At 44.5% G+C, this 23,135-nt stretch overlaps 1 protein-coding gene across 1 annotated transcript in view; it reads left to right on the forward strand.

Moving 5' to 3' along the window:
* Window positions 1–13,605: 13,605 nt before the first annotated feature.
* The window catches only part of SNX7 (sorting nexin 7), a 54,512-nt gene continuing 44,982 nt past the window's right edge, over window positions 13,606–23,135 (forward strand). The window contains exon 1 of the mRNA XM_060773943.2: window positions 13,606–13,755. Coding sequence (XP_060629926.2) covers window positions 13,660–13,755 — 96 coding nt within the window. The 5' untranslated portion in view covers window positions 13,606–13,659. The remainder of the gene's footprint in view (window positions 13,756–23,135) is intronic.

Raw genomic sequence — 23,135 nt, forward strand, 5'->3', positions numbered from 1 at the left:
TATATTATCTATTTGAACTGGAATATCTGCTTTGAACTGGGTTATCTGAGTCCACACTGCCATATATTCCAGTTCAAACAGATATTGTGGGATTTTCTGCTTTGATATTCTGGGATATAGGGCTGTGTTGAAGGGCTCTAAACTAAATGAACGCTTTAAAAATCCATGATGCCTCAAGCCTCCTTAACTTTGCCAGCTTTCAAGGAAAACTGAATTACAATCTGGGAAGTTTTTTTAAAATTTCTAAAGATTTTGGATGTAGAAATGTGAGGTTTGTCTTCACTGCATAAACAAAAAAAAGGTACTTCTGACTTCCAAGATCTGACTTTCTCTCTCATATACATTGTTAACTTCACATAAAGAACTATTCCTACAAAGTTAAAAAATCAAATATGGCTAATGCAGAAGCCTACAGGATCAAAGAGGCAAGGGGAGTGTGATGCAGAAGATATCCATTTGCTGTCAAGTGATATGCTATAGAAGAAATGCATTAGTCTAGGATACAGGAGATCAGTAGAGCAGAAAAATGCACAGTCTTCAGAGATAAGAATGGCAGAACAGCACAGTTAAGATGGAATAAATTTATTGCAGTATTTCTCAAACTTTTTCAAAAGATGGTCTCCATATAAATGTAGATATTGGATCCTGTTCAGGCTGTAGTGTCATCTAGTGGCTGTTGGTGGCTCTCATGTCTGTGAAGCAATGAAACCTCTCTGGATTTTAGTCTGGACTTTAAAGAGTATCTGAGGCCCCTTCCACACAGCTGAATAAAACCCCACATTATTTGCTTTGAACTGGAATATTTGGCAATGTGGACTCGGGACCCATCCAAACAGTACCTTTATCCCAGGAGCTTCTGCAGCAAACAAAAGGGTGGCCAGATGCTGTTCCCTGTAAACCCAGAAGCAATCTCTACAAAAGGCGAAAAATCTGAGATTTCCAGGTGTAGGAATATTGCGGTTTTGAGCTGAATATCCAGATCTTTGCATGTCTGTATGTCCACGCAGTCGGAAATCATGGGGTTTTTTTATCTCGGTTTGTTCCTGGGTTTTAGATGCTTGTTCCTGATTGGTTGGTTCTAAAAAGAAGGTGACACTTGAGTAAAAGGCAAAAACTTTGTTTCTGTGCCAGAAACTTCATGAAACACATGGTGGACACATTTTCTCTGGCCGGAACAAAGTTGTAGCTCCCAGTCAATGTTGTACATTTTTTCACAAGAAGAGCAATCAGGAACAACTATGTATAACCCAGGAACAGCACCTTGTTGTTTGATGTCACAAGTACACAACCAAATATGTCTGGCCAGGCAGCCAGGCTCTAAAAATAGTAGATAATGACAAAGTTCTGTTCTTGGCTTTAAATTGTGTGCTCCTGTTTAATTGTGTAGTGCTGAACCCCGTAAACTTTATGAAATATGTGGAGGGCACATTTGTGGTGATCTGCATATCCAAATTTCCACATCTTGAGGGTTTTAAAAAAACTGCAAGTTTCCGGCAGAAGTCCTGTGGCATCCATCTTGGAAGCTTCTAAATCTTGGAACAAAGCATCAAATCTGGACAATGGAGGCAGAATTTCCGGGACCAACAGGTCTGTATGTGGACCTCTCCTGAAGTCCCAGGATTTTTTGCCCCTCACTAAAACCCGTGATTTAGTGCTGTCTGGAAGCACCCTCAGATAACCCAGTACAAAGCAGATATTGTGGGATTTTCTGCCTTGATATTCTGGGATATAGGACTGTTTGGAAGGGCCCTGAGATACTGAACCTATTGGGGGGGAGGGGGTAAGGTTCAGCACCTTCCATACTTTAAAGCTGAACCTAAATTCCCAGAGGGAATTAACTGCCATATAATCCAGACTATCAAAGCAGATAATCCACATTATCTGCTTTAAACTGGATTATATGAGTCTACACTGCCATTTAATCCAGTTTAAAGCAGATAATATGGATTTTATATGGCAGTTTAGAAGGAGACTAAGGAGCCTAATAGTGCCATCTCCAGATGTCTTTCCATGAACAACTTACCGGAATTAATCTTCATGTTACCGTTCCCCAAAGTTCAAAGCTGCCTTGGAGTATGGGATGTGCATGAAGGAAGGCAATGCTAGAGGTGACAAAAGCATAAAACCACTGCTCAACTCTGATCTATTCAGAAGCTTGTTAGTAGAATAAAATCAGATAACCCTGTAAACACAGTCTTTAGCTTCCAGAGGATGAATAGGATATGTTCAGTTGTCCACACTAACCTATTCAAGCACTTTGATAACCTACGTAATCTTGTGGTCTATAGTTTTCTAATGTACTACCTATTCTTTCATAGAGACCTTAATGCTGTACTTTAGACGAAAGGTCCAGGTAGCTCTATTATAAAATAAAATCTAAGAATTTCACAAGATAGAGCCATGGCAATTAAAGTGCCATCAATCAGAGCATAGGCACAACTAGTCCTTTTGTTGGCTTAGAAACACACGCACACAGAGAAACTTCAACTCCCATCATGCTCCAAGAGGAACTCAGAGACTTTTCAATGCCCACCCCATGCAAGTGCTGCTGGGAAAGCAAGTTTCCAGCAGGGCCCTCTCTAGAGGAGAAGCCTAGGGAACTTGCCAAAATAAATGGACACTTTACCCCTGGGGAAGGAGAAAAGACACTGCAGGTAATCTCATCTTCTCCAGGAACTCCCCGACAGATCCCTACCTCAGGTATATTGCAGACTTAACTCCATCTTCTCCAGTAGCCAATAAATATGGCTCTCTTGATTCATTTTGCCTAGATTTTAGGTTCCCTTCTCCCCATTTTGTCTTCAGGGGATTACATGAAACAGACCACTGAGTATTGCAAATTACTTTTGGTCAAACTGATCAGGGCCCAAGCCTATTTATATAATGTCTTCAACTGGATTTTGATCTGCTTAGATTGTATATGTCTTATACCTTTTTCCTACACAGATTTTTCTCAGAAACTAACAGAGACTTCATTCCTGAGAAATGAATATAGTCTGATTGCAGCATGGACTCAAAATGAGAAGTGCTTAAGATCTTTACAAGATTCTATTAAGTCTTGACAGCAAAACTACTGGGACCGGTTTTGGAGGTAGTTTAATTTCCAGAATTAATTACATCACAACTACAGAATCCAACATCTTCCCTCTGACCTACATATTTTTCTGTCAAAAGAGTCAACGGCTTGCTACAACTTGTCTTATTCCATGGACTGCATCTCAATAGGAAGCATTAAAAGAAATATAGAGGGGAACCTCACCTCAACTAACTTTTGATGGTGCTAAAAATGATCTCAGATTTTATAACTAAAGACAAAGCATCAAGAAGTAAAGCTAAGAGAGAAAAACAATCTGTAAGAAAGCCCTTGAATGTACATTTCAGTCAGGTGTGGAGAACCAACTTTCCAGATGACATTTATCAATGGATCAACTTTTTGACCTTTTAGGGGAAATAAGAATGACTTTTTATTATGTAGATAAGAGGAATGTGTAGTATTCCTCACTATTGGATATGCTAGTTTGAGGATTATCGCTGTTGCAGTGTTGGTTGATCCATCTATCTGTTGTTTTATTTTAAAAGCAATGCCTTATTGCAATAGCTGTCCAACTATTTACTACTTCAAACAGTTGGTGACTCCAGCAGCATCAATTCAAATCAAATCTATTCATCCACAGCAAACAATAATTTAGCATCATTTCACCCAAGTCTCCAACAATAAAGGTTTTCCTGTGGAGCATCTCTGACATTTGGAACTATTAAAATAGTAGTCAGGCAAGGCAGTTCTGGTTTCTTCTTGGTCAGCATGCAAAAGGACAGAGGAGGATTTACTGTGCTTCTTTCCCTTTATTTGCTGAAGTCGGAAAATGAATTAATTTGATAGTGGGTTTATTCTGTGCCTTTCTGGAAGGCATGGTATAAATCCACTACTTCTGGTGTCTGGACTGCAGTCCAGACACCATTCTCACAGTTTTCTGGGCTGAATTAGCCCCAAAACCATGGGAATCCCCCTCCCCCCAAAGCCCCAAACCTCCCTTTAAAAAATAAAGTACTTATTCAGCCTCCATTGGAGAGCTGCGGCAGCTCTCCTGGCACATAGAAATGACATGCCAGAAGAATGGGGGGAGGGGAATCATTTCTCCCCCTCTTTCTCCTGGTGTGTCATTTCTGCATGCCAGGAGAGCTGCTACAGCTCTTCAATAGAGGCTGAGTAAATACTTTTATTTTTAGGGGGGGGGGTTAGAGCTTTTGGGGAGGGGGGTAGAGTCTCCAGATGTTCTTCCAGGACTGGCATACTTTCTAGGTGGTGTGTGGACAGGGCCCCAGGAACATCCAGGTTATTTAAACGCAGATACTCCTGGGAGAAAGCCCTGTCTGGAAAGGCCCAATATCTCTGTTGTAGTTTCTCCTCTCTTGTCCATTCTTTATCATTAATAACATTTTCCATCTTGATCACACTCTGATATTCCACAGCTGCATATGGAACAAAATCTTGAAGGGCATGAAATGGCAAAAATTGCTGTTTTGGGGGTGACTGATTCAGAGACTATATTGGATATTACAATCAGCCCTCCACGTTGGTGGATCTTACTTTTGTGGATTTGATTATTCATGAATTTGATGAAAACATCGGAAAAAGGAGACCTCAAATTCGGCCTAATTCGGACCGCTTATCTACATTAATAATCCCAAACCGGTCTCCTAAGGTAAATTGGTGTAACCAGGTGAGCGGGCCCTCTGGATTGAAGGTGGTGCTGTTAAACGCCAGATCTGTCAACGGAAAAACGACCTTTATCCAGGATCTAATCCTCGATGAGCGGGCAGATCTGGCGTGCATCACGGAGACCTGGCTGGATGAAGCTGGAGGCGTAAATCTTACCCAGCTTTGTCCCCCAGGCTTCTCCGTACAGCACCAACCGAGATCCGGAGGACGGGGAGGCGGGGTCGCAGTGGTCTATAGAGATTCCATCCATCTGACCAGGAGTCCCATCCCGCAGACCACAAATTTTGAATGCGTCCACCTGAGGGTGGGTGACCGGGACAGAATAGGGATTCTGCTAGTGTACCGTCCACCTCGCTGCACTACAGTCTCCCTATCTGAGCTAGCGGGGGTAGTCTCGAGCCTGGCGTTGGAGTCTCAACGGCTTCTTGTGCTGGGGGACTTCAATATCCATGCCGAGGTGACCCTCACAGGAGCGGCTCAGGACTTCATGTCTGCCATGGCAACCATGGGGCTGTCCCAACAAATATCTGGCCCCACCCACTGTGCTGGACATACATTGGACTTGGTTTTCTGCCAGGGATGGGAGCAGGGTGGCGGTGTGGAGGAGTTGTCCATCTCTCCGTTGCCATGGACTGACCACTTCCTGATCAGATTTAGGCTCACTGCGCCCCCTAACCTCCGCAAAGGTGGAGGACCCATTAAGATGGTCCGCCCCAGGAGGCTTATGGATCCGAATGGATTCCTGACGGCTCTTGGGGATTTTCCCACCACCTCTGTAGGTGACCATGTCGAGACCTTGGTCGCTCTCTGGAATGGGGAGATGACCAGGGCAATTGACATGATCGCTCCGGAACGTCCCCTCTCAAGTAGCCGAGCTAAACCAGCTCCTTGGTTTACTGAGGAGCTGGCAGTGATGAAGCGAAGGAAGAGGGAACTAGAGAGCGTGTGGCGCTCGGACCCAAGCGAGTCAAATCGAGCACGGTTTGTGTCCTTTCTAAGGGCATATGCCGCGGCAATAAAAGCCGCAAAGAAAACATTCTTTGCGGCCACTATTGCGTCTGCAAAAAACCATCCGGCGGAGCTGTTTCGAATTGTCAGAGGTCTTTTAACTCCTGCCACTTCAGGCGGGAGCCCTGACAATTCGGCCACGCGCTGCGAAGCATTTGCTCGGTTCTTTGCAGACAAAGTCGCCTTGATCCGCTCTGGGCTGGACACCATGTTAAATGCAGTCTCTGAGGATGTGACACGAGCACCTGCTTGTCCTATTTTGATGGATTCTTTTCAGTTTGTGAAGCCCGAGGATGTGGACAAGATACTTGGAGGAATGAGGCCCACCACGTCCATCCTAGACCCCTGCCCATCCTGGCTTCTGAAGGAGGCCAGAGGGGGATTGGCTGAGTGGGTAACGGTGGTGGTTAATGCCTCCCTTCGGGAAGGCAAGATTCCAGCGAGCTTAAAACAAGCTATTATAAAACCGCTGTTGAAGAAACCATCATTGGACCCCACTAAATTCGACAACTTTCGGCCTGTTTCCAATCTCCCCTTCTTGGGCAAAGTCATGGAAAGCGTGGTGGCCTCACAACTCCAGGTATTCTTGAGAGACACGGATTATCTGGATTCGGCACAGTCTGGTTTCAGACCGGGACATGGTACCGAGACGGTCTTGGTCGCCTTAGTGGATGATCTGCGCCGGGAGCTAGACAGGGGGAGTGTGTCCCTGTTGGTGCTCCTGGACCTCTCAGCGGCCTTCGATACCGTCGACCACGGTATCCTTCTGGGGCGCCTTGCGGAAATGGGTCTTGGGGGCACTGCTCTGCAGTGGCTCCAGTCATTTCTGGAGGGCCGTACCCAGAAGGTGTTATTGGGGGACTCCTGTTCAACACCACAGCCTTTGACCTGTGGGGTTCCACAGGGCTCTATATTGTCCCCCATGTTGTTTAATATCTACATGAAGCCGCTGGGTGAGATCATCCGGAGTTTCGGGGTGCGGTGTCATCAGTACGCAGATGATGTCCAACTCTGTCACTCCTTCCCACCTACTACTAAGGAGGCTGTCGAGATCCTGAACCGGTGCCTGGCCGCTGTAATGGTCTGGATGAGGGCGAACAAACTGAAATTAAATCCAGACAAGACAGAGGTACTCCTGGTCAGTCGCAAGGCCGAACAGGGTATAGGGTTACAGCCTGTGCTGGATGGGGTCGCACTCCCCTTGAAGGCACAGGTTCGCAGCTTGGGTGTGATCCTGGATTCATCACTGAGCCTGGATCCCCAGGTTTCAGCGGTGACCAGGGGAGCATTTGCACAGCTTAGGCTCGTGCGCCAGCTGCGCCCGTACCTCGGGAAGTCTGACTTGGCCACAGTGGTACACGCTCTGGTCACATCCCGCCTTGACTACTGCAACGCTCTCTACGTGGGGCTGCCCTTAAAGACGGCCCGGAAGCTACAGGTAGTCCAGCGCGCGGCAGCCATGTTACTAACAGGAGCGGGACGCAGGGAGCATACAACGCCCTTGTTGTTCCAGCTCCACTGGCTGCCGATCTGCTACCGGGCCCAATTTAAGGTGCTGGTGTTATCCTACAAAGCCCTAAATGGTTCCGGCCCAAAATACCTTTCGGACCGCATCTCGGCCTATGAGCCCACGAGGGCCTTGAGATCGTCTGGGGAGGCCCTTCTCTCGATCCCGCCTGCTTCACAGGCATGGCTGGCGGGGACGAGAGAGAGGGCCTTCTCGGTGGTGGCCCCCCAGCTGTGGAACACCCTCCCTGTTGACATCAGACAGGCGCCCTCCCTTATGTCCTTCCGTAAGAGCCTAAAGACATGGCCATTTGAGAAGGCATTTAACTGAGTGCTACACTAACTGGTAATGACAACTGGAACGGAATATGGATTACGAGACTGGTTATGATTCTACGATAAGACGGAGCGGATTATTTTTAGTGTAATTATATTATTGTGTATTAGTGATATGTTGATTTTTCGTTATTGCTTTATGGTAAATTGTCTTTTATATGTTGTACACCGCCGTGAGTCACCCTAGGGCTGCGAACGGCGGTCAACAAATGCAGCAAATAAATAAATAAGGACTCATCAGATGGGCAAGGGAAGAGCAGGGTAAAGTGGAAGGAACCATCTTATCCCACTTTCCACTATCTTTCCCCATTTTCTGTGAGGATGAGCCATCCCACATTCTTTCCCCATCTTTTACCCATTCGTACTCCCTTCGCTCCCCAGATTTGGAGTTGGGTAGTACTGGAAGTGCCTGTACATCGTGTGATTGCCTCTGGGGGGCTGCTGTGAGGTTCCATTTCCGCATGCAAATGGAGCCATGAATCCATCTCATGAAGTCCTAGAAGTCTCCATGTCCTCCACTGTACTCTAGGGTTAACTTTTTTCTTGAAACTGATCTCAGAGTCATGCTAGAAGACTTAAGAGATTCCTACAGATATGTTTTCTCCAAAAACGTCTAGGTATAATATGGCCAACTTCAATCAGAAGTTGATTATAAGGTTCTAACAGAAAATCTGAATATTTCTGAAGAGGTATTATCTCAGGTCAAAAAAATAGCAATGGAATTACTTGTGGTTTTTCACTTTCATAGTGAAATGTCCAAGACTGATGGTACTGTGCACAAAAAGCTGCGAAAAGAATTAAAATATAGACGGAGAGCTTGTGTAGACTATGTGGGCCCATAGTTTGGTCCTCCACGAATCTCCTATATATGTTTTGCTCCAATGTTCTGAAAAGACTTGCAGACTGGATTGTGCTCGATTTGCTGAGTGAGAGAAAGTGCAGCGCAGTTAGAAAAACAGCTGACACCGTTAAAGCGTGAAGCTGGGTTAGTGGGTTAAAAGTGAATGAAATGAGAACTGGCAGGTTAAATGTCCACTGATATTTTCTAGTTAGTATAAATTGCCAGAAATGGGAAGATGCGAAATTGTTGAGAAAAGTGTTTTGCTTTTGCCTCAGTAAAGAACAGAGTTTAACCTCAAGATCCTCGACTTTTAGTCTTTGATCTGTTTCCTTCCTTCCTTCTTTCTTTTTTTTTAAAGAAGAAACTTTCTGAGGCATTTTATGCAAGTGCAGCAAAATCATTCGAGCAAGTAACCATTCAAATTATGGAGGATAGAGATTATTTTCTCACACTGCATAACTGAAGCAATTTGCATCTAGCTGAATGAAACATATTGCAGGCCTCAAGATGGTTTGTAACATTAAGGTTTTTATTTTTAAAATGCAAAATGAATGTAATATAATCATATTTATGGCTAGATAGTTAATTGCTTAAAACACTATAGTATGATGTGTCCTAATCCTAGCTCTGTGCTGTGTGGGGGCCCTAGACTGGAAACACATACACACCTGATACAGGTAAAACCACGGCTTTCCAACTGTGCTCCTGTAGTACTTATTCCAAACAGATTCAGTAGAATCTCACAAAATCCGTAAGAAAATTATCTAAGTGGTTGTTTTGATAGAGCTATCTGAACAAATGTTTTGCAAGGCTAGGGCAGATAAAGATCCTTGTTTAAAGCCACAGAAAAGTAGCCTAGGAATATAGAGCGAGGGGGGGGGGTCCCCCCTCATTGAGTCCAAAAGAATGTGCAAACCCTCCCAAAATACTTTAGGGGGCACGTAGCACAATTTTCCATTTCCCTTTCTTTCTCAGCTGTTTTAAACCCAACTGACTTCTGACTCACTTAATATTGAAGAGATTATATACTAGCTTGGGGACCTGGCAATGCTCCAGTTATTCAAAAAAGTATTGTTTGTTTTGGGGTTTTAGGTAATATCACTTTGCAGGCCCGTAGCCAGGATTTTGATTGGGGGGGGGGGGGGAGAGTGAGTTTGATTCGGGGGGCTGAGTCTGAGTGAAAGAGGGTCTACCCTAGCAAACCTTTTGTATCATTACCCCAATACTCCCATGCATATGGGATATATTGAGCATGGTGATCAGATCATGATATGAATAAACATAACAGTTTAAATAATGTACCAGTAAGGCCGCTTTTGTTTGTTATGAATGCTCCCATTAGAAAATTCATAAGTGGGTGAACTACAATTCCCAAAATCATGGGTCTATCCTTCCCAAACTCCAACAGTATTCATAGTTAGCCATGTTGGGTCTGTGTGCCAAATTTGGTCGAGATCCAACATTGGCTGGGTTCAGTGCTCTCTGGATTAGGGTGAACTACAACTCCCAGATCCAAGGTCAATCACACCCTAACCCTGCCTGTATGAACAGTTGGCCATGTTGAATCTGCGTGCCAAGTTTGTTCCAGATCTGATGTCAGCTGGGGGTTCAGTGTGTTCTCTCACTGCAGGGTAAACTACAACTCCCACTATGGTGAGTCAGTCCCCTTAAACCCTCCCAGTAGGTCTGGCCAAGTTTGGTCCAGATTAGTCATTGGCGGAGGTCACAGTTTCTCTGGTTGTGGGTGAACTACTACTTCCAGAAAGGAAGGTTAGTTCCCCCCGCCCCTAAACCCCTCCAGTAATCAAATTTCGGCATATGAGGTATGTGTGCCAAGGTTGGTCCAGATCCACCAGTGTTTGAGTTCACAGTGCTCTCTGGATGTAGGTGAACTTCAACTCCCCCAAATCAAGGTGAATTTTCCCCCAAGACCTCCAGTATGTTTGCTGGTCATTGGGGCTCTATGCGCCAAGTTTAATCCAATTCCATTTTGGTGGAGTTCAGAGTGCTCATAGATTGCAGGTGAACTATAAACCCCAGTACCTACAACTCTAAACAGTCCAGGCCAGTTCCCCTCAAAACTCACCAGTATTCAAATTTGGGCATATCAGGTATGCATGCCAAGTTTGGCTCAGATCTATATGTGTTTGAGTTTATAGTGCACTCTGGATGTAAGTGAACTACAACTCCCAGAACTCCCTCCAAAGACCTCCAGTGTTTTTTATTGATCATGGGGGTTCTGTGTGCCAAGTTTGTTCCAGTTCTATCGTTGGTAGGGTTCAGACTGCAGTTCTTAGATTGCAGGTGAACTATGCATCCCAGTACCTACAATTCCTATAAGTCATAGTGCATTCTCCCCAAACCTCTCTAGTATGTTCAGTTGCTGATCGATTCCTCTGTTTTCTGTGTGCCATAGAAAAGAATAGGAAAGGGTTAAGGGAGAGGCAGTGGGTGGGGTTAAGCAAATTTCACACCATTGGTGAGAGTAAGAAACACTAGGATGCCTGTGGTGGAGGAAACACATCAAAACTAGGGTGAATTAGTCCCTGAATGAAAGCTTTTACTTGGGTGGTGGGAAGTGTGGTTTTGGTGAAGGACATTGGCAGGGCTCTTGCACATTTTCATGGTACTCGTTGTAACCTGTAATGTTATTGGAGGAAGGCCTATTGGTATCTCCTGTATAGTGACAGCAATAGCTGTTTGTGGAGGTGGGAGCTTGTCTGTGTAAGGGGACACCCCAGTCACATACACACATGCATATTTTCAGTTTTATTGTGTCTAGATAGATAGAGTAAAATAATAAAATCCATAGAATAACAGATAATTGAATGCCTTTCCTGCCAATGAATACTATTGGCAGGAAAGGCTTTCAATTATGTGTTATTCTATGGATTTTATGTTGCTGGCTATATTTCAGAGGAAGGTAGTAGCAAAACTACCACTGGGTATCCCTTGCCTAAGAAAATCCATAGAGTCACCATGAGTTGACAGATGACTTGAAAGTATATAAGGACACAGTCACAAGACACTACTGGGATTTTAAAAAAATCTAATGGCAGAAAAAGAGGAAGCAGAAAGACACGCTCTATCCTTCCTACAAAGAGAGTTTCAGCCACCAAGAAGATCCTCACACTGTGCTTATCATACCTGGTGGTGGATTTATATTTGGGGACAAATGCTACCCTCAAAACAATGATCAAGAGATAGTACATAGATCCTTCATTGGCAGCTGGAGAAGTGGTTTCACTGATTGTGAGGCATTCCAAAAAAATAAAAAGCTTGAAAATGTGTGTCAGCCATCCTTAAATCCTAGAGGTGAGTGCTTCATTTATTCAGAAATACTGCAGATAGCATCAACTGAGGCCTGAGCTATGCAAGGGTTTTAAAAATGTTGCCATTGGCACTCTATAAATGCAATGTTGCATCCTTTAGTTCCCAGCTAATCACTTGGAAAAATGGAGATACACACATTCCTGTGTCAGCCATGCACTTTGGTTGGGTAAAGCCGTGCTTCTGTCAGGAAGACTAATCTCCAATTTAGTACATAGAAGAAACTGAGCAAAAAAAAAGTGTCACTTTCATGTAGCAGAATAAAAAATCTAATCATTGGAGCCTCCGGTGGTGCAGTGGGTTAAACTGCTGAGCTGCTGAACTTGCTTATCGAAAGGTCGCAGGTTCGAATCCGGGGAGCGGTGTGAGCTCCCACTGTTAGCCCTGGTTTCTGCCAACCTAGAAAACATGCAAATGTGAGTAGATCAATAGGTACCGCTCTGGCGGGAAGGTAACAGTGCTCCATGCAGTCATGCTGGCCACATGACCTTGGAGGCATCTACGGACAATGCCAGCTCTTCAGCTTAGAATTGAAGTGAGCACCAACCCCCAGAGTTGGATATGACTGGACTTAATGTCATGGGGAAACTTTTACCTTTACCTTCTAATATCTACCTTACAGAAAAGTTGGATTTTGCATGGAATAATTTCAGGACATTTCCTTGGGTTGTTTATTGGGAAGGTTTGTGGGGTTATTTTGGGTGCTGATTCAGAAAATTGCATTGGATGGACCACAACAAATCTAGATTATTAAATATGGTTTTCTGTGGGTGAGCAGATGGCAACTACTGGATAGCATATATTCTGTATCAGAAATTAGAGCTGATGTGGTCTATCCAATACAATTTTCTGAATTAGTGCCTCAAATAATCCCACAAAGTTGACCAAAAACTGATTCAGTCTTTTGGTACTAATGTTGGAGGGCGGTCCCTGGCCAAAGTAATCCCTGGTCAAAATGGTCCCTGGTCAAAGTGGTCCCTGGTCCAAGTAGTGGTCCCTGGTCATAGTGGTCCCTGGTCCAAGTAGTGGTCCCTGGTCATAGTGGTCCCTGGTTAAAATGGTTCCTGGTCAAAGTGGTCCCTGATCAGAGTGGTCCTTGGTCAAAGTGATCCCTGGTCAAAATGGTCCTTGGTCAAAGTGGTCCCTGGTCCAAGTAGTGGTCCCTGGTCATAGTGGTCCCTCGTTACAATGGTTCCTGGTCAAAGTGGTTCCTGGTTAAAATGGCTCCTGGTCAAAGTGGTCCCTGGTCAGAGTGGTCTTTGGTCAAAGTGATCCCTGGTCAAAATGGCCCCTGCTTCAAAGTGGTTCCTGGTCAAAGTGGTCCCTGGTCTAAGTGGTCCCTGGTCAAAGGTCAAAGTGGTCCCTGGTCAAAGTGGTCCCTGGTCAATGTGCTCTCTGGTCCCTGATCAAAGTAGTTCCTGATCAAAGTGGTTCCTGGTCAAAAAAAAAGGTTGGAAACCACTGATACAGAGGGATGAGTTCTACTTTCATTTCAGTCTGAAGAAAGCCAATGAGGCAGCTGGAAAGAAGAAAGAGAGGCGTTTTAAAGTAAGCTAGGAAAGTAAGATTGCAAAGCATTAAGCAGGATTGCTCCTCCTAAACTAGAGAAGAGTAGGCTGGGACCAACTCGTCAAGTCTGGATCTCTCCCCCCGCCCCCGCTTTCCAAAGCGACCCTCCAAAGTGGGAATTGGGGGCGGTTTCGCGGACTCCATCCCCTCTTCCTTCCCTCCCTCCCTCCCCCGCCATTCCTGGCTCTTTCCCCTCCTTCCCTCGCTTCTTTCCTTCCCAGCCGCGCAGGAAAGGGAAGGCGAAGCGAGGAGGCGACCAATAGCCAAGGCGAGAGGAGGGGCTCCAACCGGGGATCGCCCTCCTCCTCCTCCTCCTCCTCCAAGAGGGAGATCCAGCGAGGGGAAGGCGATGGAGCCCGAGGGCGGCGGCGACGTGGCGGGGGACTCGGCTGCCCCGCTGCTCCTGGACTTGGACGACGACGAGGACCTGGAAGTATTCAGCAAGGTATTCACTAGGGGAATGAGAAAGGGGGTCGCAGGTCTGCGTGGGCTTTCCACTCCCGTTTGGGAAGAAACAGGCGCCTGGAGTGCCCTACGGGGAAGCAGGAGAGTCTCTCCGCCCGTGGAGCTTTTCCACGCCTAGCCATGGGGGCGAAATGGCTCTGCCCTCGTTCCCAGCATCGCCAAGGAGCTCCTCCTTGAAGATCCCGCACCCCTGTGCCTTAAGCTTCCTCTGGACACGAAAACACACAAACAAACCTAGAGTTCCCCCTCCGTCTGCGGGACAGAAGTTTCCCAAGCGCTTCAAAATCCGCCTGCCTCGGCACGCCTTCCTCGTTGCTTTTCTCTGTCTGTGGCTTTCCCTCGCCTGTCGATTTAGGGCAAGTCTTTCATAGACTCCTCAACTTGGAAGAGACCGCAAGAGAAAGGCCGGTCCACCCCCATTCTGCCAGGCAGGAAGACACCACCAAAGCACGCCCCACACAACCTGCTTTTCAAAACAGCCGAAGACAGGTTCAAAGGCAGTGCATTCCACTGTCAAACACCTCCATGCGGAAGTCCTTCCCAACGTTTAGGGAGAATCTCTTTCCCTGCAGTGTGAATCAATTCCTCCCTTCCCTAGTTTCAACAGCAGCAGAAAATAAGCTTGCCCCTTCCAAGCTTATTAAAGTGCCCATAGGGTTTTCTTGTGTGTGTGTGTGTGTGGGCCTCCAGTCATCTGATGATGATGATGATGATGACAACGATGACGATGACTCTGGCACAAGCCAGCAAAGGTGGTCCCAGTGGTGATCAGCACACTGGGTGCACTGCCTAAAGACCTTGGCTTGCACTTAAGCACAATAGGCACTGACAAAATTACCAGCTGCCAGCTGCAAAAGGCCACCTTAGTGGGATCTGCACACATTATTCACCAATACATCACACAGTCCTAGACACTTGGGAAGTGTCCGACGTGTGATCCAATGCAACAGCCAACAGAGTGTCTGCTGTGGACTCATCTTGTTGTGTTTCAAATAATAATCTATATATATATAAATGCTCTGTGCATAATGAGTACCTTAAAAACAAAACAAAAAACAATGAACGAAATCACACCTAATTTTGCAACAAAACATCTCACAATACAAGGAGTGACCATCACTCAAAAACTTATGATTTTGTCATTTGGGAGTTGTATTTGCTGGGATTTATAGTTCACCTACAATCAAAGGGCATTCTGAACTCCACTAACGATGGAATTGAACCAAACTTGGCACACAGGACTTCCAAGACCAACAGAAAACACTAGAAAGTTTTGGTGGGCATTGACCTTGAGTTTGAGAGTTGTAGTTCACCTACATCCAGAGAACACTTTGGACTCAAACAATGACGGGTCTGGACCAAACTGGGCATGAATGTTCTATATGTCCAAATATGAACACAGATGAAGTTTGGGGGAAATAGACCTTGATATTTGGGAGTTGTAGTTACTGGGATTTATAGTTCACCTACAATCAAAGAGCATTCTGAACCCCACCAACGACCGAATTGTGGCAAACTTCCCACACAGAACCTCCATGACCAACAGAAAATACTTAAGGCCATCCAGTCCAACTCCCTTCACCAGGGCAAGAAGACATAATCAAAGCACTCCTGACAGCCATCCAGCCATACATATACATAGATATATATGATTCACACACACACACACACACAGATATAGTATCATAGATTTGAAAGGGACCCCTAAAGAAGGACAATGATATGTTGCATGTTCCAGAGTAGGCAAACCAGACAATCTTCACATCAACACTGACAAAGAAACAACAAGAAATACTGTTTACTCACAAGCATATAGAAATTACATATATTAGAATCCAACACTTTCTCATTACTTTATTTTCCAGATCATCAAACTGGGCCACGGCAACGCGTGGCAGGGGACAGCTAGTAATAATAATAATAATGACTTACTTTCGTATCACAAAATAACAAGCTGAACACTTCCCAAGCATTTCGGACTGTGTGATATATTTTCAAATGATATGCACAGATCCAAGTAAGGTGGCCTTTTGCAGTTGACAGATCATGATTTTGTCAATGTTTATTGTTTCCAAATGCCAACTGAGATCTCGAAATCCAGCATATATATCTCGTTTGTTGTGTCATACTATATTTTTGTGTCAGTAAAATAATGGTTTACTACACCTGGAATACTGTGTCCAATTCTGGGCATCACAATTGATGAGAGATATTAACAAGCTGGAATGTGTCCAGAGGAGGGCGACTAAATTGATCAAGGGTCTGGAGAACAAGCCCTATGAGGAGCGACTTAAAGAGCTGGGCATATTTAGCCTGCAGAAGAGAAGACTGAGAGGAGACATGATGAGAGATAATATGTGAGAGGAGGTCATAGGGTGGAGAGAGAAAGCTTGTCTTCTGCTGCCCTGGAGACTGGGACACAGAACAATGGCTTCAAATGACAGGAAAGCAGATTCCACCTGAACATTAGGAAGATCTTCCTGACTGTGAGAGCTGTTCAGCAGTGGAACTCTTTGCCCCGAAGTCTGGTGGAGGCTCCTTCTTTGGGGGCTTTTAAACAGAGGCTGGATGGCTATCTATTGGGGGGGGGGGGGGGCTTTGAATGCGATTGTCCTGCTTCTTGGCAAGGGACTGGATGACCCATGAAGTCTCTTCCAACTCGATGATTCTATTTGTAGTGTGCTCATGGCTGAGGGCGGACGCACCAGCTTGGTGTACAGCTTTCCCTGGCTGGGATACAACCCTGGAGAGCAGAAGTTTGCACCACAGTCTGTGAGCATTGTTAGACATCCACCTCTGTCCACAAGCTCAATATGAGCAGGCTGGCCAAAAGCCATGGCTTTAAAAGATCACTAATGGGTTATTATTGGGAGCATTGGCCCAGCTGGTAGCCATCTACAAGATGGATTTTACTGAGTCACCCTCCCTATCTTTATCAGTAATGTACATAAATACCAAATCAGGCACCAGTGCACAGTAGCTTCCATACTCTGTTGTTTACATACATCTGCTCTTTCTCTACTGAGAGTTAAGTTCCGCTGATAGAAGAGGCTCCCTTGGGCTTGAGTTGGTGCATTGATGCAAGCAAAGGGAATAATTTGTGTTTGACTGCATAAACTGGAAACATATATTTTTAACTATAGCTCCCAGAATCTCTTAGCCAGCAAGAACTCTAACAGCTATAGGACTAGTAAGGTATGTATACCTCCCCCAAAAAATTAATACCATGAGTAGGAAGACCCAATGATATGAAAATAAGTCATAGATTGTGTTAATATAATACAGGTCCTACTTCTATATCACTCGACCTTTGACACTGGCAACATTGTCATTGTCCAACTATTTACCTGAAGGCCTAGTCCCACATCCACATTTTTAGTTTCTTTCTAAAGGAGAGGAGGGATGAAGAGGGGAGTGAATTCCACAGATGGGGGGCCACCACCGGGAAGGCCCTGTCCCTCATCCCCGCCAAGCGCAAAGCCCAAAAGGCTTTCATTCCTAGGGCAATGTTGTTACATTTATACAGTCTTACTGTTACAAATGACTCTTTGAAGGCAACCATAAGGCTGATGCAGACCTTGGTGAAAATGAGTTTGACATTTCTGATTTAGGCCATTCTTTTTAATTGAGATTCCAGCTCATGAAGATTCCAGGAATTCCTTTGCAGTGCCCAGTTATAGCATTGCGATTCCACTTTAAATGGGGATTGCAGTTTAGGAATGGAATTCCAGTTGGATGGAGCCATGATTCTGGTTCTATAAAGTAAAGGTAGGGTGTCTTGGAGGTCTCTTAGTCATAATTAGTAAAAAAAATGATTTGAAGGTAACTAAAAACAACAATTTAGAGTTCTCAGACATAAAGCTAAGTCATTGCTATTTGGGTTTGTGTTAGAAAGCAGAGAACTCAGAGAAAAGGTCATAAAATTGGGAACACATTGTACCAAAGTAGAGGCACATAGCTGGAAAACATCAAAAGGGCCAACCGGTCCAACCCCTGTCATGCAGAAATACACAATTAAAGCACTCCCCACTGATGACCATCCAGCCGCCTCTGTTTACAACCCTTCAGAGAAGGAGGCTTCCCGACATTCCAAGGCAGCATATTCAATCTCTTACAATCAAGAGGTCTTCCTAATGTTTTGATATGTTTTCCTGTAGTTTGATTCTGTTGCTCCATGCCCCGGAGCGCATCCGCTCTGTCGAATGAATGAAGTTTGACACCACTTTAACTGCCATCGCTCAATTCTGTGGAATCCAAGGATATGTGGCTTGGGAAGACACCACTTGCAGAGGAAATAAAAGACATGGTAAAACTACCGCTCCCAGGATTCCTTAGCATTGAGCCAGGGCAGTTAAAGTGGTACCAAACTGCATTCATTCTGCAGGGCAGATGTACCCTTTATTTGTGGCACAACACTTTTAATTCATGTTCAGCTTTTGTTCTGCTAAGACTCCTAATATACCACACGCTGAACATGATTCAACAGTGTGATGCTTTGTAGATTTGCACTGAAATGGGGGAGAACTGATATATCAGTATATCTCCTTCCTACCTATAATGTCCTGAACCAATCTGAAACGAGGGCCATATGAAATATTATTTAGTCTCAGAAATCAGACGTCCTACTTGTAAGATCCACATTTAAAGAAGTGTGAAATCATAGCTGAGCAGAGGATGAAAACCTATAAAAATGTTCACTCAGGGAGGCAAAGCCAATAATTTTCTGTGATTAGGCATAATGGTGCTCCATGAAGTCATGCCAGTCACGTGACCTTGGAGGTGTCTATGGACAATGCCAGCTCTTCAGCTTAGAAATAGAGATGAGCACCAACCCCCCAGAGTCAGACATGACTGGACTTAATGCCAGGGGGGAAACCTTTACCTTTACCTAGGCATGATGGCAAGGAAATACTGGCAGTTATACTCCAAAAAGAAACTTCTGCATTCTTTGGCTAGGTAGTTATGGCTCGTTGAATTATTTACTTGTTTTTGAGTTGAAAAACTCTTCTCAGAATTCCATTCCCTCTCTTTATCTTCTTCCTTCATTGATACTCAATAAACGCTAGTGAGACTGACTTCGCTGGAGAAAAAGTAATCAGGAAAAAACACAGAGGCCCCTTCCACACAGCTGAATAAAATCCCACATTTTCTGCTTTGCACTGGAATATATGGCAGTGTGGACTCCGATAACCCAGTTCAATGCAGATATTGTGGGATTTTCTGCCTTGACATTCTGGGTTATATGGCTGTGTGGAAGGGCCCAGAGTTACATGTGACATGCAACTAGGGCCTCAGGCCATGTACATTTGCTGTATAATGATAAGCAAATCCATGGTTCAGTAATATCTTTATAATGACCAACCCAAAGTGCCAAAAAATGTTCAAGTGTTTGTGTTCAATGTATGTGGTATTAATAAAAGGGATGCAGTAAGAATCAAAGAAGTTCATGGGTTGTTGCAGGTTTTTCGGGCTATATGACCATGTTCTAGAAGCATTCTCTCCTGATAGTTTGCCTGCATCTATGGCAAGCATCCTCAGAGGTTGTGAGGTCTGTTGGAAACTAGGAAAATGGGGTTTATATATTTGTCCAAGGTGAGAGAAAGAACTCTTGTCTGTTTGAGGTAGGCATGAATGTAGCAATTGGTCACCTTGATTAACAACAACACTCAAAAACAGGAGAATTCCAGACAAGAAACAATCAGGGCCAGCTAATCACAGGATTCCCCCAGGCAGTAAGAAGGTCTCTCACAACCTCTGAGGATGCCTGCCATAGATGCAGGTGAAATGTCAGGAGAGAATGCTTCTAGAACATGGCCATACAGCCCAAAAACAACCCAGTGATTGCAGCCATGAAAGCCTTCGACAATACAAAGAAGTTCATAATTGTCCATGTCTTATGCAGGTAAGCTTGATTCAAACACAGAGACTGCAAATGGCATCGCTTGCTGATATGCCTACAGGCATTAGGTTAAACCTAGCCCTACCCAACTGGCATGAAGAATCAGTGTTTGGAGACATAATCTACTAGCAGTTAAATCAGAACTCTGACCGATGCCTTGGGCTGAGCACTCACGTTCCTGCAATGAGATATCACATGATAACTTTTATATCATATCGTTGAAGGATTTCATGGCTGGACATTTCAGCTGCATCGTGGCTGGCATCTTCAGAGATCCTCTGAAGATGCCAGACATAGATTCAGGCAAAACATCAGGAGAAAATGCTTCTAGAACATATCCATACAGCCCAGAAATCACACAAAACCCCAAATTTTATATTACCAAAGCTGATGATCAGTTTTAGCAGATAATACAATGTTAAAAAATGTTAGTTGAGGCCAGATTGTGAGAACTGTACAATGATTGGGAATTTGATTAAGAGTAGGAATCCTAATATTAACAGTGTTGACATTGTAGATCAAAAGTGCATGTGAAACATGAACATTTTAAAGCACTACATAGATGAGGTATAAGCAATATCCAAAGATATTGCTGCTGTTAGCCCCTTTGGCCTTGCCCGAACTTTGGAGAGGCAGATGAGATGTTAACATTTCTTCCTTTGATGCATACATCCCTGTATTTTCCTCACTCTGCAGGCAGTCCCTGTTACAAACGTCCAACTTAATACATTGTTAAGAATGGAGGTGAGACAACAAGAAGTGAGAGAAATCGACTTCTCAGAAGGGAAATTACCTTCTGACAATGTTATCATGAAGAAAAGATGTCTCAACTGAAGCTTTCTTACCAATTCCTGTTTCCGCAACAAGCCTTTTTTTTCAAAATCCAAGTATCATGGGTGCAGAAAGTGAGGTGAAATCTTCTGATCAGGGGCACAGACACCACAGGGTATTAACCCTTTCCTATGCCATCCAAAGTAGAAGTAAAGATAAAGGTTTCCTGCTGACATTAAGTCCAGTCATATTCGACTCTGGGGGTTGGTGCTTATCTCAATTTCTAAGCCAAAGAGCCAGCGTTGTTTGAAGACACCTCCAAGGTCATGTGGCCAACTTGACTGCATGGAGCACCGTTATCTTCCTGCCAAAGTGGTACCTATTGGTCTATTCACATTTGCATGTTTTCAAACTGCTAGGTTGACAGAAGCTGGGGCTAACAGCAGGAGCTCACGCTGCTCTCTGATTCGAACCTGCAACCTTTTGATCAGCTAGTTCAGCAGCTCAGTGGTTTAATCCACTGTGCCACCAGGGGCTCCCATCCAATACATGCATGGAATTATATATAAATTACATTTTAAAAAATGTGCCTGTTCTGACTTACAAACTAATTCAGCTTAACAAACCTACAGAACCTATCTTGTATGTAACTTGAGGACTGCCTGTACTTCCAGATTGCTCCTGAAGTTCGCTATTTAGTTCGATATATTACCCAGTGCCCCCTTTTGGAACCTCAGAGGCCCATCTCTGCTTTGCTAGTTATTTTCCATGTCTAAACAAAAGGCACTTCAGGGGCCTAATATCAGGGGCAGAGGGAGTTTGCAATTAAATGGCAAATTGCCCGAGAATTCTGGGGCACAATGTACTTGGAGGGGAAATCATCTTGGGGTAAATGTAGTTCATTGGCTGTATTTTTCCCATCCCAGTGCAAATGTCAGTGCAGTACTGTGCATGTTTACTCAAAAGTAAACCACATTGAATACTACAAGTATCACATCTTGGAAAACTGGTTTGAAGCGAGTCAGAGCAATCCTGCAGTTCTTGTTCCATTGCAGAACTGAACATTGCTTCTGCTTTCTGGGTTCTGCAGGCTTGCTACAATAAGAATAGGAGGTAACAGTCAAATCTTTTTGTTGCCACTAAATGCAATAGCCCCCAGTGGTACAGTGGGTTAAAGCGCAGGTTCAATTCCAGGGAGCAGTGTGAGCTTCTGCTGTCAGCCCTAAATTCTGCCAACCAAGCAGTTCAAAAACATGCAAATGTGAGTAGGTCAGTAGGTACCGTTCCGGCGGGAAGGTAACGGCACTCCATGCAGTCATGCCGGCCACATGACCTTGGAGGTGTTTATGGACAACGCCGGCTCTTTGGCTTAGAAATGGAGATGAGCACCACACCCCAGAGTCAGACATGACTGGACTTAATATCAGGGGACAACCTTTATCTAAATGCAATAGGGGGAGAATATCCTGACCCTTGAAAGCATCGATCCAGCAAGATGTCATGGTTGGAGCATTAGTACAGGCTTCAGATCCCTGTTTGGACATGGGTGATCATGGGCAAGTCACACTCTCCCAATTTTTGATATTATTATTATTATCATGTTTATTTATATCTTGCTTTTTCTCTCTACAAGGTGACTCAAAGTGGCTGCTGCTGCCCTGGTTCCTTAGGGTTATAGGGTGCCTTGTCATAGAATCATAGAGTTGGAAGAGACATCATGTGCCATCCTGTCCAAACCCCTGTCAAGAAGCAGGACAATCGCATTCAAAGTACCCCCAACAGATGGCTATCCAGCCCCTGTTTAAAAGCCTCCAGAAGGAGCCTCCACCACACTTCAGGGTAGAGAGTTCCACTGCTGAACAGCTCTCGCGGTCAGGAAGTTCTTCCTAATGTTCAGGTGGAATCTCCTTTCCTGTAGTTTGAAGCCATTGTTCCACGTCCTAGTCTCCAGGGCAGCAGAAACAAGCTTGCTCTCTCCTCCCTATGACTTCCTCTCACATATTTATACATTGCTATCATGTCTCCTCTCAGCCTTCTCTTCTGCAGGCTAAACATGTGCAGCTCTTCAAGCCACTCCTCATAGGGCTTGTTCTCCAGACCCTTAATCATTTTGGCCACCCTCCTCTGGACACATTCCAGCTTGTCAACATCTCCCTTCAATTGTGGACACAGTGTGATTCCAGGTGTGGTCTGACCAAGGCAGAATAGAGGGGTAGCTTGACTTCCCTTGATCTAGACACTGTACTCCTATTCATGGTGGCCAAAATCCCATTGGCTTTTTTAGCAGCTGCATATTTGTTCCCACGACATTAGACATGCACTTCCATAGAGAATTCAGCTGCTTCTTATGACCCATCCTCCAACTAAACCCAAGATATAAAATGGTACTTTTAATTATTAAGTTTAATTATTATTTTCATAGACAGAAAAGTTTGTGATATGAATAATTGAGAGTTGAATGAAAAGTGGGAATTGCTTAATGCAGAAAGGCAAACTCTTCTACAAATCCTTGGTGATAGCAGGCATTTCTGAGGTTTTTTAAACAAGGTCTTCTATGTTTGATCAGAATGTCAGAATTCTTGCTGCTAGGTTAGATTTCCTAGGACACGGATCTGTGTCCGATTAGGACAGCCTATCAATTGTGATAACCTTTACTTATGTTTTAATAGGGCATCTTTTGCTTTCTTGAA

The sequence above is a fragment of the Anolis sagrei genome, chromosome 4, assembly GCF_037176765.1.
Source record: "Anolis sagrei isolate rAnoSag1 chromosome 4, rAnoSag1.mat, whole genome shotgun sequence".
Taxonomy (NCBI): domain Eukaryota; kingdom Metazoa; phylum Chordata; class Lepidosauria; order Squamata; family Dactyloidae; genus Anolis; species Anolis sagrei.